The 14917-nt window shown below is 37.7% G+C and overlaps 1 protein-coding gene and 1 pseudogene across 1 annotated transcript; one reads left to right on the top strand and one right to left on the bottom strand.

Annotated features, from left to right (window-relative positions):
• Positions 1–1379: 1379 nt before the first annotated feature.
• LOC139884780 (subtilisin-like protease SBT5.4) lies at positions 1380–4598 on the bottom strand (annotated as a pseudogene).
• Positions 4599–5069: 471 nt separating this feature from the next.
• LOC139884779 (DNA-directed RNA polymerase V subunit 1-like) lies at positions 5070–14111 on the top strand. The gene is made up of 21 exons (XM_071868762.1): positions 5070–5099; positions 5545–5608; positions 5716–5831; positions 5974–6027; positions 6129–6287; positions 7040–7198; positions 7273–9180; positions 9270–9445; positions 9584–9638; positions 9756–9880; positions 9995–10134; positions 10197–10199; positions 10520–10797; positions 10979–11152; positions 11246–11383; positions 11480–11813; positions 11879–11891; positions 12047–12244; positions 12345–12815; positions 13608–13722; positions 13944–14111. The coding sequence occupies exons 1-21, from the start codon at positions 5070–5072 to the stop codon at positions 14109–14111; spliced, it is 4878 nt and encodes a 1625-aa protein (XP_071724863.1).
• Positions 14112–14917: the final 806 nt, after the last annotated feature.

Here is a 14917-nt window from a genome sequence, read left to right as displayed (position 1 = left end):
GATTTGGAGGACTACAAATGTCAAGGTTATGGCACCGAGGGACACCTCCAAGTCAACCCCAAAAAAGGTACTGGCCCCACTGATGCTCCGACCCTCTCTGGCAGCAGTCTCTCGGAGGGACAAGTTACCGTCATTGGTACAACCAATCGTGCCGGCAATGTTTAACAATGTGTATATACATATACTATTAATTTGAATTCTGTTTGTGTATTTAAAACTTTCAAATTGTGTGTTTATTAGGATGCTATTAATCTGATTAGAGTTCTAAATTTTGAATTGTATCTTGTATGTATATATTGTATTATGTATAGCTGCAATAAGATTGTTTAAAACATCTTGCAGGGAAAAAGTATATATATTCATTTGGAATAATATGTCAAAACCGACATCATATTTATTTACAAATTTATATTTTTTGTTTAATAAGTTTTTTTTTTTAAGAAAATAAAAAATAAATCATCCTAGTGAATTTTTCAAAATTTAAAAGCTCTCTAGGAAATTAAAGATAAAATTGAAGATTATTCTAGGATCATGAAGATTGTTAGCCATTATTTCGGCTCAGAGGAAGACGGAGGATTTTGGGAAGCTTGGATCCAAAAGTCCGCGATATCCCAGTTAATCAGAATTCATTATGGTACACCGGTTCATAAATATTAATTCTAGCCAAGTTCGGGGTAGTGATGATCCTATTCCTATAAAAATTCCTAGCAATCCTGTTCTCGTTCAACGGGAGTATATTGCAAATCCAAATTTCGTCCATAATGATGAAAAAATCGATAAGGATAGTGATAATGTAACGTTGGTTTACAATTCAATTTCCAATCGAGCCAAATATGCAATTTTCCATTAAATTGGGATAGACATTTCACTTTTCAGGAAATTTTTTGGGGATTTCAACTTTCACTAATGAAACAACTTTAATTGAGATCCCCGTCATTGATGCTATCTAGTCAATGGCCCCTCAATCGTCTCAACAATATCTATCCTTGAAGGTCTAATCGTACAACTAAGAGCAAATACAATCCTGCTCTAATAAGAAAACCTAGCAGAATTAAGTACCTAAAGCCGATTGCTGGGAAACTGAATTCCTAGTAGGATTTTTTCTGAGACAGAGGGAGTACTAAATTTAGAGTAGGATATACTATCCTTAAGTAAATACTCTGATTGAGAAGATAAACGAATGAAAAAAGAGTAAACAGAGCAAAAACACAAACTCTTTTCTAAGCTTTTGTATAATTGTATGCAGATTCATTTCCTAAGGTATTGAATAGGGTTCAATACCGAGTAAATTAAAGGATAAAAAAATTAAGGTAAAAAGCTAAATGATTGTGAATGAAAAATTGACATAATGAAAACGAAATATAACTAATTAAACTATTCTAAGCAGCGGCTGAAACCACAATAGGACTCCTGACATAATGCTTTCCGTCTGTCCACGTCATCGCGCCGAACTCATAACCTTTAGCTGCACCCTTTGACGCCTTAATAGTCACCTTAAAGCTCTTCTCTTCTCCCATCTTCTCAAATGTCAAAGTTTTCGGCTCAACGGAAACTGAATAACCAGCCGGTTCACGGATTTTAACTGCATATGTTGCCGGCTTACTGACATTCTTCACTTTCCGGGTGACGGTTACTCCTTCGTTGGTGACGTTAACGAGGGAAATTGAGGGATAGTTAAAGTCCCGGATTTTAAATCCATCCGGACATTGATAGGGCTTTGAAGTGAAATATTTCATCATGGTTTGGTTGTATCCTTGGGCACATAGAAAGTCTAGGTAATCGGTCTCGGTTAAGTCGTAGACTAGACCAGGATCTGCCGCGCTGTTGGGTCTCAGATGACCATGTCCATGGTTGAAAGGTGTTCCCTTCTCAAGGACTCCATTGTTATCGGTTAGCATTCCATGTCCCGTGTTGTCTCTAGTTCTAGCTGCGGTACCCCACAAAATTAAAATACTCATTAGGAAATAGATCTAACCAGTACACATTAGAATTTATGGTTAAACAAGTTACTTACCACTGGTTACAAGTGCTGATCTAATTGCAGCAGGGCTCCAATCGGGGTGGATTTTCCTAAGAAGGGCGGCAACTCCAGCGACATGAGGGCACGACATAGACGTACCGGACATGAAGACAAAATTTGTCTTTCCTAAGGGAGCTTCTTCTGGATCTTCTTCATACTTGAATGAAGATAGGATATCAACCCCAGGCGCTGTAAGGTCAGGCTATATAAATATTTCAAAAAACGAAACTTAGTTAGTATATTTAATTCAATATTTAAAACCAGTATTCATAGAATTAGGAAATTAAACAACATGATTATAATTGAATTACCTTGAGGATTTCGGGTGTAATAGTATTTGGTCCAACGGAAGAGAAATTAGAATTAAATGGAGCCGGTTTTACATCCAAATTTGCTTCGGGGCTTGTCAAGTATGCTTGAGGTTTACTGCCACGAAAAATATATAAATAAGATCGACGACGTCCCTAACAAGTGTATATGTATTTAGATGAGATAAGAAAGGAATTAGAGAATAATGTATACGTACGTTGTAGAATTGATGTATGCAAAGATGGCTTGTCCGGATTCATAATTGACATGTGTTGAAGGGATGACCATAGTATCAGATTCAAGATCATTTCCAGTGGCCTCATCGTTGCAAAGAATCATCCCAACAGCACCAGCCGAATGTGCCGCTTGTGCCTTTGCTACTCTAGCAGTAATTCCCCGAAGACAAGCCACGATTTTACCCTTCGCCTTTGTGGAATCCAATGATCCTTCCATGCAAAGGGTACTGCATATGCAATTGATCAAGCCAATTTAATTATTACATCTGTTTCAAAATAAATGTCGCAAGAAAAAAGCTATATGATCTACTTACGCATCTTCAACTGTTGCGTTCGCGGCTTTAGCTTGTACAGAGCTAATTAGAGGGTATAAATTTCCTTTCGGTAAGTCATTCTTAGTAAGACTTCGTCCCTGGAATTCGAACACAACAAAATGATTATTTACGAAATTACACAAAATTGAGGATTTCATAAAATAGAATAGAACTATTGTTAATAAAACAAGAATATGATATACATACCGTGAAGCGTTTTCCATTTCCTAACACGACAGAAGCGTCATATTCCCTACTTTGTGTACTGGCGGCGACGGTTATAATCCAGGGTGCAACGTTCGATATAGTTCCAGGCGCCGGTCCCGAATTCCCACCAGAGCAGACTACCACAATATTATTCATAACAGCATGGTACGACCCGATCGCAATGCTGTCCTTAGCATAATCAATGGGATCCCCACCAACCGACATGGATATGACGTCGGGTTTGTCTTCGGTGGCAGCGGCAAACGCTTTTAGGATGTCAGCATCATAGCATTCATCTCCTTCTTTGGTTGGAGGAAAGCAAACCTTGTAAGCTGCCACCCGAGATTTTGGGGCCCCGCCTTTGATGATTCCTAGGTCCGCTCCATAGTAATTTGCTCTGACGAAATTACCCCCGGCAGTTGAGAGTGTATGAGTTCCGTGACCTGCGTGATCTCGTGCTGTAAAATTTCCTGGTGCTAGGTCGTTCCCTGCTTGTATGTAGCCATGTGGATAGACATTTGCAGTAATCAGTTTCCTGAAACAAAATCGTTTTAATTAATTTCGCGGTTTTGAATACAAGTGATCAATTTTTTAAAGTATGATTAGTATTCTGAAAGTGAAACCTGTTGCATTTAACTCCTTCCTTTGTGTTGTTCTGACAACCTCCTTTCCAGCTTGATGGAACAGGTCCATACCCTTCGTCGCTAAAGCTCTTTGATTCCGGCCAAACTCCTGCACCATGCATTCATTAGAGTTTGAGTTCAAAATTACCGGAAAGTTGAATTAAAAGAGTTAATTCACATCAACTAGATTTTGATCAAATTTTTTTTTTCTTGAAAGAGTTGCGAAAAGGAAAAAATGTATATATACCGGTGTCGAGATTGGCGATAATTATATCTTTTCCATAATTAGCTTTTTTCCACAAAGAACGAGGAAGGGGCACACCATGCTTCTCAAGTTTCATGAATTCCCAGGAATTTGTTGTATGCAATTTTTTCCTTTGCTCACGAAAACTGACACGACGTCAGGATGCTGCGCAACCTGGAACGCGTCCTCCTCGTGAAGTTTGGCAGCAAAACCATTGACGCTCTTTGTGTACGAGTAGAATATGGAATCTCTTGCATTCTCGCGGCTGCATATATATGCACGAACATAAATATCAAATTAAAGTTCAATCAAAAGAACTTCATTAGTTATATGTCATGTAATATATTAATTCCTAGGATTCAATATTACCTTCCTAAAACGGATCCTAGGATATCGTAGTGGATGTCGGAGATTTGATCAGGATCTTCTAGACCATGACGATGCGCTCCCAGATACACTACGTATGTCTATAGAATGAGCAAAAAGTTAAATAAACTAATAGGAATTACTCTGAAAAACTTTAGAATACATATAATTACATAAACATTAATTAATTACCTTTTTATCTGCAGAAACATGTTCGAGAAACGAAGAGAAAAGAACTAGGGATAACAAGAAGCAAGCGAATTTCAGAGCCGATGACATGATTGTGTGTTTCAAAGAAATTCAACACAGTAAATTAGTGTTGAAATTCTCTGTTTAAGTAGTTTAGAAGTAAAGTAAATTAAGGTCGTGTATAAATATACCCAATTCTAATGATCAGTAGAAGAGTCTTATGTTAACTCATTCTCTATCGTTAATTATTAATTGTATATGACTTACACTTTTCTTCTATGAGTTAAACTAAAAGACTAATTCCATTAGGATAATTTTGAAGGAAAACAAAAAGTCCATTAGGATATATACATACATATATATATATTGAATACCAAAGGGAATTTAATTAATCATATCTTGTTAGCTACAAAGCAATAAAGGTGATAATCGACCCATCCCATTGCTCTTAAGATTAGCAAACAATTGGCAATACGATTATCCTTTCTAGCCAAATAAACAAAATTACAAGATGCCAAAGAACTAGCAAGGGATTTAATTTCTAGGATTGTATTAGAAAACATGTCCCTTCCTGCAAAATATCTTGGTCAGGTTTTATTTTAACAAATCTACATAAATAAATAAATATATCAATATCAATGTTTCTTTTTGGCCCGTTAATTAATAAATCTAAATCTATATCAATCTTATCAATTCGAATACGTGATAAATAGGTGATTGCTTTGAACCATGAAAAATACAAAAAAGATGATTGCTTTAAAAAAGATAGTAATAACAATCAATCAATTTCCTAAAAAGGAAATACGGACCGTTAGTCGAATCTGGTAGTTCAGGGCAGGGTCTTAAACTTGATTCCCCAAATTGGTTTTGGGTCGATTTTGATCTGGTATATGAAACTGAATCGATTCAAATTTAAAATGAGTCGAACCTGGTACTCCACGATTTCCTTTTTTTTCCTTTCTAGAACTAGAAACTGAAAAGACATAGAAAGAGAGAGTAAAAAAAGAAAAACATTTATTTTGCTGTACAATACAAGCTCATTAGTCACGACTACCTCTGCTTCGAGTCTTGTGGGACTTCAGAGCCTGGACAATGTGATGGTCAGTAAATAATTTTCTCTTTTGATGATTCCACTACATGCACTTTGTTTCTCTCTTTTGATGGTGTGCAAATAATGGGCGGTACCGTTTTGTTTATTTTGGTACAGGGAATTTTGGATATATAGAGTTGCCGACACCCATTTATCATCCTACCCATGTTAGTGAACTGAAGCGTATGCTCAGTTTACTGTGCTTGAAATGCTTAAAGATGAAAAAGATTGGGGTACTTTCTCAGTGTTTACTTTTAAGTATATCCTAGCTAGGTTTATCTAATCTTAGAGCTTTGAAAATGAAACGGAGTTAGAATTGTCTATCTAACTATTTAGAGCATTCCACATTGTAATCCTTGTCCTTCTATGTTTCAGTTCCCTGGAAAAAGCAGTGGCATAGCAGAAAGATTGTTGGCTTCCTGTTGTGAGGCGAGGACATAGTTTTCTTTGTTGAAGACATGTTTTGTGCTTTACTTAATTTTTTGTTTGTTTTCTTATTGTCCTCAGTGCTTTCATTTTCCTTCTTGTAGGATTCCCCGCAAGTCACTGTTAGAGAGGTCAAAACGACAGATGGTGCTCTATATCTGGAGTTGAAGGCACCATCCAAGTCTAGAATAGACTGGCACTTTCTAGAAAGATATGGCTTTCGGTATGGTGAAGGTGTTACTCGAACTTTGCTTCCTTCTGAGGTTAGTTTAAATTTGGCACTTTGCTCATCGCATTCCTTGGTATTTTCTTCCTATTGTACTTCGTTAATTTGGTGTCTGGTATGTTAATGAACTCTCCCTCTGATGATACTTCACTTCTGTTTTATGTTATTTTTTTTTATTGCTAGTTTGTTTGCTTTCTGGATCAATTTCTTTTTTAGTTACAATTCAGCAAATCCTTGATTCTATTTTTTTATTACAACTTTTTATTTTTCCGTGGACTTAGGATCGGTCTGTTTATTTGCTTTATTCTTGGGTGGTTTTGATGAATGGATCACTATATATTAATGAACTCTTCCTCTGATGACATTTCCCTTCTGTTTTTTCTGTTATTGCTTTTTTGTTTGCTTTCCGAAAAAAATTCTCTTCTAGTTGTACGCAGCTAATCCTTGATTCTGTTTTTCTATTACAACTTTTTATTTTTCCCTAGACTTGGGATCCTTCTGTTTGTTGCTTTATTCTTGGGTGGCTTGATGAATGAATGGATCACGCAGTTAAACGTTAAAACGTATTAAACGTTAAAACCTATTATTATTATCCTAATACAGATTCAACCTTATGATGCGAGACAAATTCTTTCTAAGTGTGTGAAATTAAGAAGAGCGGCTAAATTATTTTACTCAACATAGCTAATTGTTTGTGCAGTGACTTTGCCATTCTTGAAAGTAGTTCAGTTAGGAGTGTTGTATAGAATTCTTGTTACTTTGTATTTATGGGTCTTTGATATGTGACAGGTGGCGGAAGTGCTTAAAAGAATCCCTCAGGACACTAGAAAGAAGCTTGCTGCCAAAGCATTTTTCCCTCAAGAGAGCTATATCCTGTCGTCTTTGCCTGTCCCACCTAATTGTCTATCAGCACAACATGTCTCTGATGGCATGTCAGCGGTAAGTCGTGTATGTTATCATACTCTTCTGTTGTGACCAAACTTCAGCAATTAATTTCCTTGCTTTCTTGTTTTTTGTTTTAGGACCCGTCTATGGCGATGCTGAAGAAAATATTGAGGCTATGTGAAATAATTAGGAGTTCGAGGTCAGGAACACCTAATTTCAAGTCTCATGAAGTGGAGGCCATTGAGCTGCAATCCATTATCCTCCAGTACTTTGAAGTTCGAGGAACTTCAAAGGGACCAAATGATGCCAGTAGGCCATTTGGTGATTCTGGCGGCTCTTCAAACAAAGCCTGGCTTGGCAAGATGAAAACTCTGTTCATAAGCAAGGGCTCCGGCTTCTCCTCAAGGCGTGTCATCACTGGGGATTCTTACAAGAGGGTGAATGAGATTGGCATCCCCTTTGAAATAGCTCAGGGGATCACTTTTGAGGAGAGAGTCACTGTCCACAGCATCAAGTATCTTCAAGAGCTAGTGGACAAAAAGTTGTGCCTCGCATATTGGGATGGTGAATATTCTCTCAGGGAAGGCTCTAATGGCTATTCTCTCAGGGAAGGTTCTACAGGACACACCTTCCTGAGACATGGTCAGATTGTCCGTCGCCGCATCATGGATGGTGACCATGTTTTCGTCAACCGACCTCCTTCAACACAGAAGCACTGCTTACAAGCACTGTATGTTTATGTTCATGATGACCACACAGTGAAGATCAATCTGTTGATTTGTGGTCTCCTAGGAGCTGACTTTGACGGTGATGCCATTCATGTCTTCTATCCTCAGTCTACTGCCGCGAAAGCCGAAGTCCTGGAGCTACTTTCAGTGGAAAAGCAGCTGCTTACCTCACATAATGGAACCCTGAATTTGCAGCTGGCGACAGATTCCACATTGTCACTTAAACTGTTGTTTAAGTCGTGTTTACTGGATAGAGCTGTGGCACAACAGCTGGCAATGTTCGTATACTCCCCTTTGCCACCACCTGCAGTGCTGAAATCTGAACCATTCAAACCAAAATCTCCGGGTCCTTTCTGGACCACTTTGCAAATGCTGCAGACTTCCTTGCCACCACAATTTGACTGTGAAGGGGATAGGTACTTGATCAAGGACAGTGATTTCTTAAAAATTTATTATACCAGGGAGGCTGTACAATCGGTAACTAGTGAGATTGTACATTCCATCTTCTTTGAGAAGGGCCCAGAAGCAGTTCTGAAATTCTTAGACTTATTGCAGCCTATGTTGATGGAGCACGTAAATTCTGAAGGATTCAGTGTCAGCTTGGAAGACTTTTATATATCCAAGCCTGCTCTTGATTACATTTACCAGGATATTAAAGTCATTTCTCCCTTAATTGGCAGTTTGAGGTCAACATACGATGAACGGGCAGAAATGCAATTGGAGAACCACATTCATCACGCAAAATCTCCGATTTCAAAATTTATTCTGAAGTCATCTGGACTTGGTGTACTAATTGATGCCAAGAGTGAATCTGCTGTTGATAAGATAGTCCAACAAGTTGGCTTCTTGGGTTTGCAAATTTCAGACAGAGGAAAGTTCTATTCGAAAACCCTGGTTGAAGATATAGCTTGCCATTTTGATGGTAAGTATAATGAGAAGTTGGATTACCCATCTTTACAGCATGGGCTGGTTGAAGGATGTTTCTTTACTGGATTGGACCCATTTGAGGTTATGGTTCACTCCATATCGGCAAGGGAAGCTATGGTTCGGTCATCAAGAGGATTGGCCGAACCGGGAACTCTTTTCAAGAAATTGATGGCATTTCTTAGGGATGTAGTCATCTGCTACGATGGTACCGTTAGAAATGTGTGCAGCAACTCAATAATTCAGTTTGAGTATGGTACAAAGGCTTCTGAAAGTTTATTTCCTGCTTGTGAGCATGTTGGCGTGTTGGCTGCTACAGCAATCTCAAATCCAGCATACAAGGCAGTACTGGATTCTACTCCAAAAAGTACTTCCACATGGGAGCTGATGAAGGTAATTTGTTCATGTTTCTTGGTAATAAGTTATTAAATTTCATTCCTTTTGCTGCATACTGACATTGATGGCTTTAATGCTCTATCTAGGAAGTACTTCTTTGCAGAGTCAATTTCAAGAATGATCTGACTGATCGTCGTGATATAATTTACTTAAATTACTGTACCTTTGGGAGAAAGTACTGTCGAGAAAATGGGGCAATGCTAATAAAAAATCATCTAAAGAAAGCGAGTCTGAGAGATGCTACTGTCGAGTTCCTGATCGAGTAAGCTGACTTTTTATTTGTTATCATATACTGTATGTATTTTGTGTATATGCAAAAATCATTTTTGGTTCTTATGTGTCGGAAATAACTTTTATTGGTGTTAAAGTGCCTCAATATAATGGCATTTCTTATAAGCAGATACAAAAGTTTAGATGTTCAATCAGGGCTTGCTGGTCATCTTCATCTGAACAAGGTTCTTTCCTTCACATGAAAAACCAGCCATTCGTTTATGCATTTATTTTTCTCTCCTTTGATCATTGTTTGTATTTCAGCTACTTATGTCTCCAGTTTCTGGAATTTTTTTGAACAGGAAAAGATGAAAGAGTGGAATATCAATATCCAAGATGTTCTGCATAAGTGCCAGGAGAAGCTTACTGCATTTCAGAAGAACAAGAAAAATGGCAATGTTTTTAAGGGGAAATCTTTGTCTGTAAGGTAGTTTTCATGTGGGAAAGCTTTAATTGCCATTTTATTACTGACAAAGTCTAGTGACTGAGGATTGCAACATTTTTCTCTTACTCTAAATTTTGTCTTTTTGCACATGTTTAGTGAATGTTGCTGTTTCCATCATTCTGGTGAAGATAAGCCCTCCGGTATGCCTTGCTTGGTGTTCTTTGGGCAAGATTTGGAGAGACCTCCGGAAATCCTTGCTGATTGGATTTGCCCAGTACTACTCGACACAATCATCAGTGTTTTTTTTTTTTTTCCTTTGCTGTAACTCTTTTCATTATTCTTTCCTCATTCAATCTAGAGGGCCTACATAGAAAAGATGAACCATTTTATTGTTTGTCTATATATCCACCCATTTTGTGCAGAACTAAATAAAATTTCTATATTCAATTAGAACTGAATGAATGAAAACCATTTTGATGCCTTGCTTCCTTTTTAAATTTGGTTGTTTTATATAGAAAATCATTGGTTTCATTGAAAAACTTGCCAAAGAATTTTAGTAGATACAATTAGTTCTAATGTGTATCAGAGAGTGGGTTGGCTTTTATGTAAGGTTCATGATATAAACGTGATTTTCAGGTCTATGGAATGTGTTTTTCATAGATATTTTGTTTCTATGAACAGGTGACCCTCGGGTTTTCTCAGTAAACATAATCTGGGTTGCTCCTAAGGCACCAAGCTGGATAAATAACCGCTCCTCCAAGAACCAGAAGAGTGAAATTGCTGTTGAAATTGTGGTCGAGAAAGCATTTGTCAAGGGAACTGGAGATGCTTGGCGGGTTGCTCTCAATTCGTGTCTTCCATTGCTTCACCTCATTGACACTACATGTTCGGTTCCTTATGCAATAAAGCAAGTTGAAGAACTACTTGGGATTTCGGCTTCTTTCAATCTGGCAGTTCAGGTACCTTTTATATTATTTCCCATCAAAACCTCTTATTATGGAAGCTGTTATTAGTACTTTTTAAAATGCAGTAGCTTTATTTTATTTTATTTTTTGATTAAAAATGTAGTAGCTTTATTCATGAGAGGCTTTATTTTATTTTAGTTTTTATTTAAAAATTTCTTTGTGGTTGATTGTGCAGCGCCTCTCAACAATGATTAGATCTGTATCACGGGGCCTTCTTAAAGAGCACCTCATACTGTTGGCAAACAGCATGACAAGTGCAGGGAATTTGATTGGATTCACCACGGGTGGATTTAAAGCATTTGCTCGACTGTTGAACATCCAAGTACCATTTACAGAAGCTACACATTTTGTAAGCTTTAAGCAAGACTTGTTGAAGTTTTCTATATATTGTATGGATTATTCTTAGATATCTTTCTGTCTAACTCCTTTAATGCATGTTTAGACTCCAAGAAAAACTTTTGATAGAGCCGCTGAAAAGTGCCATGTTGATTCTTTACAGAGTATTGTTGCCTCTTGTGCATGGGGTAAACATGTAGCTCTCGGTACAGGAACACTGTTTGATATTCTGTTGGATGATGAAGTAAGTTTTTTTTTTGGATATTAGACATTTTCTCAATGCCAATGAAGAAATTTCTAGTGATGTATATATCTTGATATTTCTGCTTTTGTTTTTCAGGTGGGTTTCAAGCAAGTGGATCAGATTAATGTGTATGACTTCTTAAACGTAGTTAGGAGCACCAAGGGTGAAGATCCAAATACAGGTTGTTTAGGCGTGGACCTTGACGAGCTTGACTTTGAGGATGATAACATGGACTGGAATCTATCCCCGGCGCATGAAGGCTCTGAAAAACCAGTTTTTGAAGATATGGATGAATCTCGGAATGTTTCAGCTGGTTGGGGAACAGAAATGCTGATAAAGCACAAGCGGATAACCAAACAACTGGTGGATGGGGGGATTCTGCTGGCTGGGGATCCAAGTCTGAGAAAAAAGCTGAAGAAACTGATGAGAGGTCTGCTAATAATAGAAACGAACTAATGATATATTATCATCTATCTGATATATTCTTGGCGTTAGCACTAATAGACTGGCATAATGAAACTGCTTTATGAGCAAGGAATTTGTTATTCTTCTCTTGGCTTGATTGAAGTAGAACTTAATAGCATTGCATAATATTTCTAACTGGATTTACATTTCTGCGCCTCGAATACTTGAATTATTTGATTGTTATTTGTGTTTGTTCAGGATGGATGCTGCTGATATTGGCTGGGGAACAAAACAAGATTTGTCATCTGCCAAAGCCATGGAAGAGAATGTAACATCTGGTGGATGGGGATCCAAAAAACAAGGTTCAGCTCCCATCAGGGCCGAAGAAAAAGAAAATGTTGTTGGTTGGGGAAGTAAAAACTCTGGTGGTGACTGGATCAAAGTCTGGAAAGCAAGGCAAGTCAAATGATTGCAACTCTAGTGTACAAGATACAGACTTCATCAAACCTCCTGAAAAAGCATGTAATTGGGCATCGAATTCTAATGTTCAAAATAGTGGAAATGAATGTTCTAATGCTTGGGGAATGAAATCTAGTGTTCAAACTACTGGGAATGATGATTCTGGTGCTTGGGGATTTGATAGTGATGGTGGTGGTTGGGGAGCAAATGCCGTGAAATCAAAAAATAAATCTGATGCTTGGGGAGCAAGAAAGAAAGATTCTTTCCAAGCCCAAGATGAAAATAAAGGGTCTGAAGGGTGGGGAACGCCTACAGGCAGTGGCTGGAGAGCTTTTGATAGTGGATGGGGATCGAGTTCTCAAGAACAAACCCGAAAAAGACCTTGGGGAAACAGTGATTGGAAAAGTATGAAGGAATGCCCTCCTAGAAACGTGAATGATTCTAATGTCCCTGGATTGGTTACTGTCACCGGAAAAAGGCTGGATTCATTCACCTCTGAAGAACAGAAGATCTTTTCCACTATTGAGCCTCTCATGCAGTCTGTCCAAAATATAATGAACAATTCCAGGTAAGAATTAGGTATATATAGATAGATGTTAGAAGCCTCGTAAGGCTACTGCTGAACAGGAGATATGTACTTTTATTATTTTATATTATTGATTTTGGAGTTCCTGAATGAATAACTGTTCTATGCAAGGTACAGTGATGGAGAACATATATCTGCTGAAGATCAAGCTTATATTGTGCACAATGTCTTGAAATAGCATTCAGATAAAGAAGTGATGGGAGCTGGGATAGATCACTAAATGGTAAGAATTTATTCTGTTTTTTAGTTTTCAGGCCATATCTTTTCTGTGGAAGACATCCTTTCCATAATAAAATTCCGACCATATTCATTTTGTTTGTCTAATTTTAAGAAGTCTGATTCGACAATTTTTTTTACGTAACATATCTTGTACTCTGGGCTTGATGCAACAGGTGGGCAAACATGTGAAATACCAGCAAAGTAGATGCTTTCACCTAGTGACCACAGACGGGGTAAAACAAGGTTTCTCATATCTCAAGTGTCTTCAGAATTTCATCAAGGAAAAATATCCTGAGTTAGCAGAAGAATTTGTGGCCAAGTATTTTAAACCACCAAGTCAAGAACGCCAAGACCCAAGTTTATTTACTCTAACCAGAAAACGAAAGGATTCCTTCACCTCTGATGAGCAGGAAATTTTGGCAACTATTGAGCCTTTAATGCTGTCTATAAGAAATGTATTGCATCATTCTGGGTAAGCATGCATTAGGATTTTTGTTTGTTTATTACTGTATTTTTGTTGGAAAAGTCTTGATTGGTTAACTTTTTTTGTGCTAGGTACAACGACGGAGACACTCTTTCTGCCGAGCATCAAGCATTTATTGTGGAGAATGTCTTAAATTACCGTCCAGAAAAAGCTAGGAAAATTGGAGCTGGAATCGATCACTTATTGGTAAAGACTTATGGTCTTGTTTGTTTACACTTCATATACTTTTTTGCTATGAAAGATCTCATTGATTTTCCATGAATTGATTCTTGGACAAGGCGTAATATACTTTTGTAAAGACCAATTCAGTCACAGAAAATTAAAGGACTCATTCATGAAAAACGATAAAAAAAAAAAAAAAATGGGGCCGATGAGTAAATGATTCCATTTAATTACTTGATGTGCAGGTAAATAAGCATACTAGTTTCGAGAGCACAAGCTGCTTTTTCGTAGCGTCCACAGATGGAGTGCGACAAGATTTCTCATACCGGAAATGTCTGGAGAATTTTGTCAAGGAGAAATATCCAGATTTTGCTCAAGACTTCAATTCCAAATATTTCTCAAAAGAAAGTTAGAAAGGATATCACAGGTACTGGAGTATTTAACAGGAAAGACGCTAGCTTCTAAGACTGTGACGAAGCGAATTGTTCGGATAGGAAGGGACTCGTTGTGATGATAGGGTTATATTTGTACAAGAGCGGTCATTTTCTCACAACATTAGGGGCCTCCAGGTAGATTATGTTTTAGTCCTTTTGAAGATATTATATTATGTTTTAGTCCTGATGATGATTATTGAATCAGTCAGGCATTTAGATCGGATTATCTAATGGAGTACACATTTACTTTAGGAATTATTTCTTGATGGTCTTTTTATTTTGCTCTGTTCATTTTGCCTGACCGTTGATTTATTATAACAGATCTTTTGATGGAAATTCAGATAGATATCCTCCAGGATTGAACCGACCAATTCAACCATGATGATCTTTTCGACTCGCCTCCTTTATAAGAACTAATCCAAAACCGATTCAATTCAACCGAAATTTGATCCGATCCGTATTCAGTTCGATTCAGGGTCCACATCGACCAATTACGGAAACTAGTTAGACAGAGTCTGAAGTCAACTAAGCAAAATTATTCGAATCGGACAGTGGCAAATCGTCCAAACTCTTTATTACAGGAGCCCACGTCCTTGATTTTTTAAATTACAAAGTCAGCACACATATACAAACGCGCGCGTGGGAGGCAAAATAAAATAATTAAATAAACTTAATAAGAGGAAGACATGATAAGCGCGTCACTTCACGCACCTACACTCTGCTTCTTCTCTCTCTTTTCTTCACCAAAATCCACCACCGTCCCCGCCACCACCGTTGCCGCCTCT

The sequence above is a fragment of the Rutidosis leptorrhynchoides genome, unplaced genomic scaffold, assembly GCF_046630445.1.
Source record: "Rutidosis leptorrhynchoides isolate AG116_Rl617_1_P2 unplaced genomic scaffold, CSIRO_AGI_Rlap_v1 contig60, whole genome shotgun sequence".
Taxonomy (NCBI): domain Eukaryota; kingdom Viridiplantae; phylum Streptophyta; class Magnoliopsida; order Asterales; family Asteraceae; genus Rutidosis; species Rutidosis leptorrhynchoides.
Note: the sequence above shows the minus strand (reverse complement) of the source record. Positions and strands in the feature narration are given on the sequence as shown.

Coding starts and splice junctions, on each gene's coding strand:
- LOC139884779 (XM_071868762.1), top strand. CDS start 5,070: ATGTCCCTTCCTGCAAAATATCTTGGTCAG. Junction 6,028..6,128: donor TGTTGGCTTCCTGTTGTGAG/GCGAGGACATAG, acceptor TCCTTCTTGTAG/GATTCCCCGCAAGTCACTGT. Junction 9,181..9,269: donor CCACATGGGAGCTGATGAAG/GTAATTTGTTCA, acceptor TGCTCTATCTAG/GAAGTACTTCTTTGCAGAGT.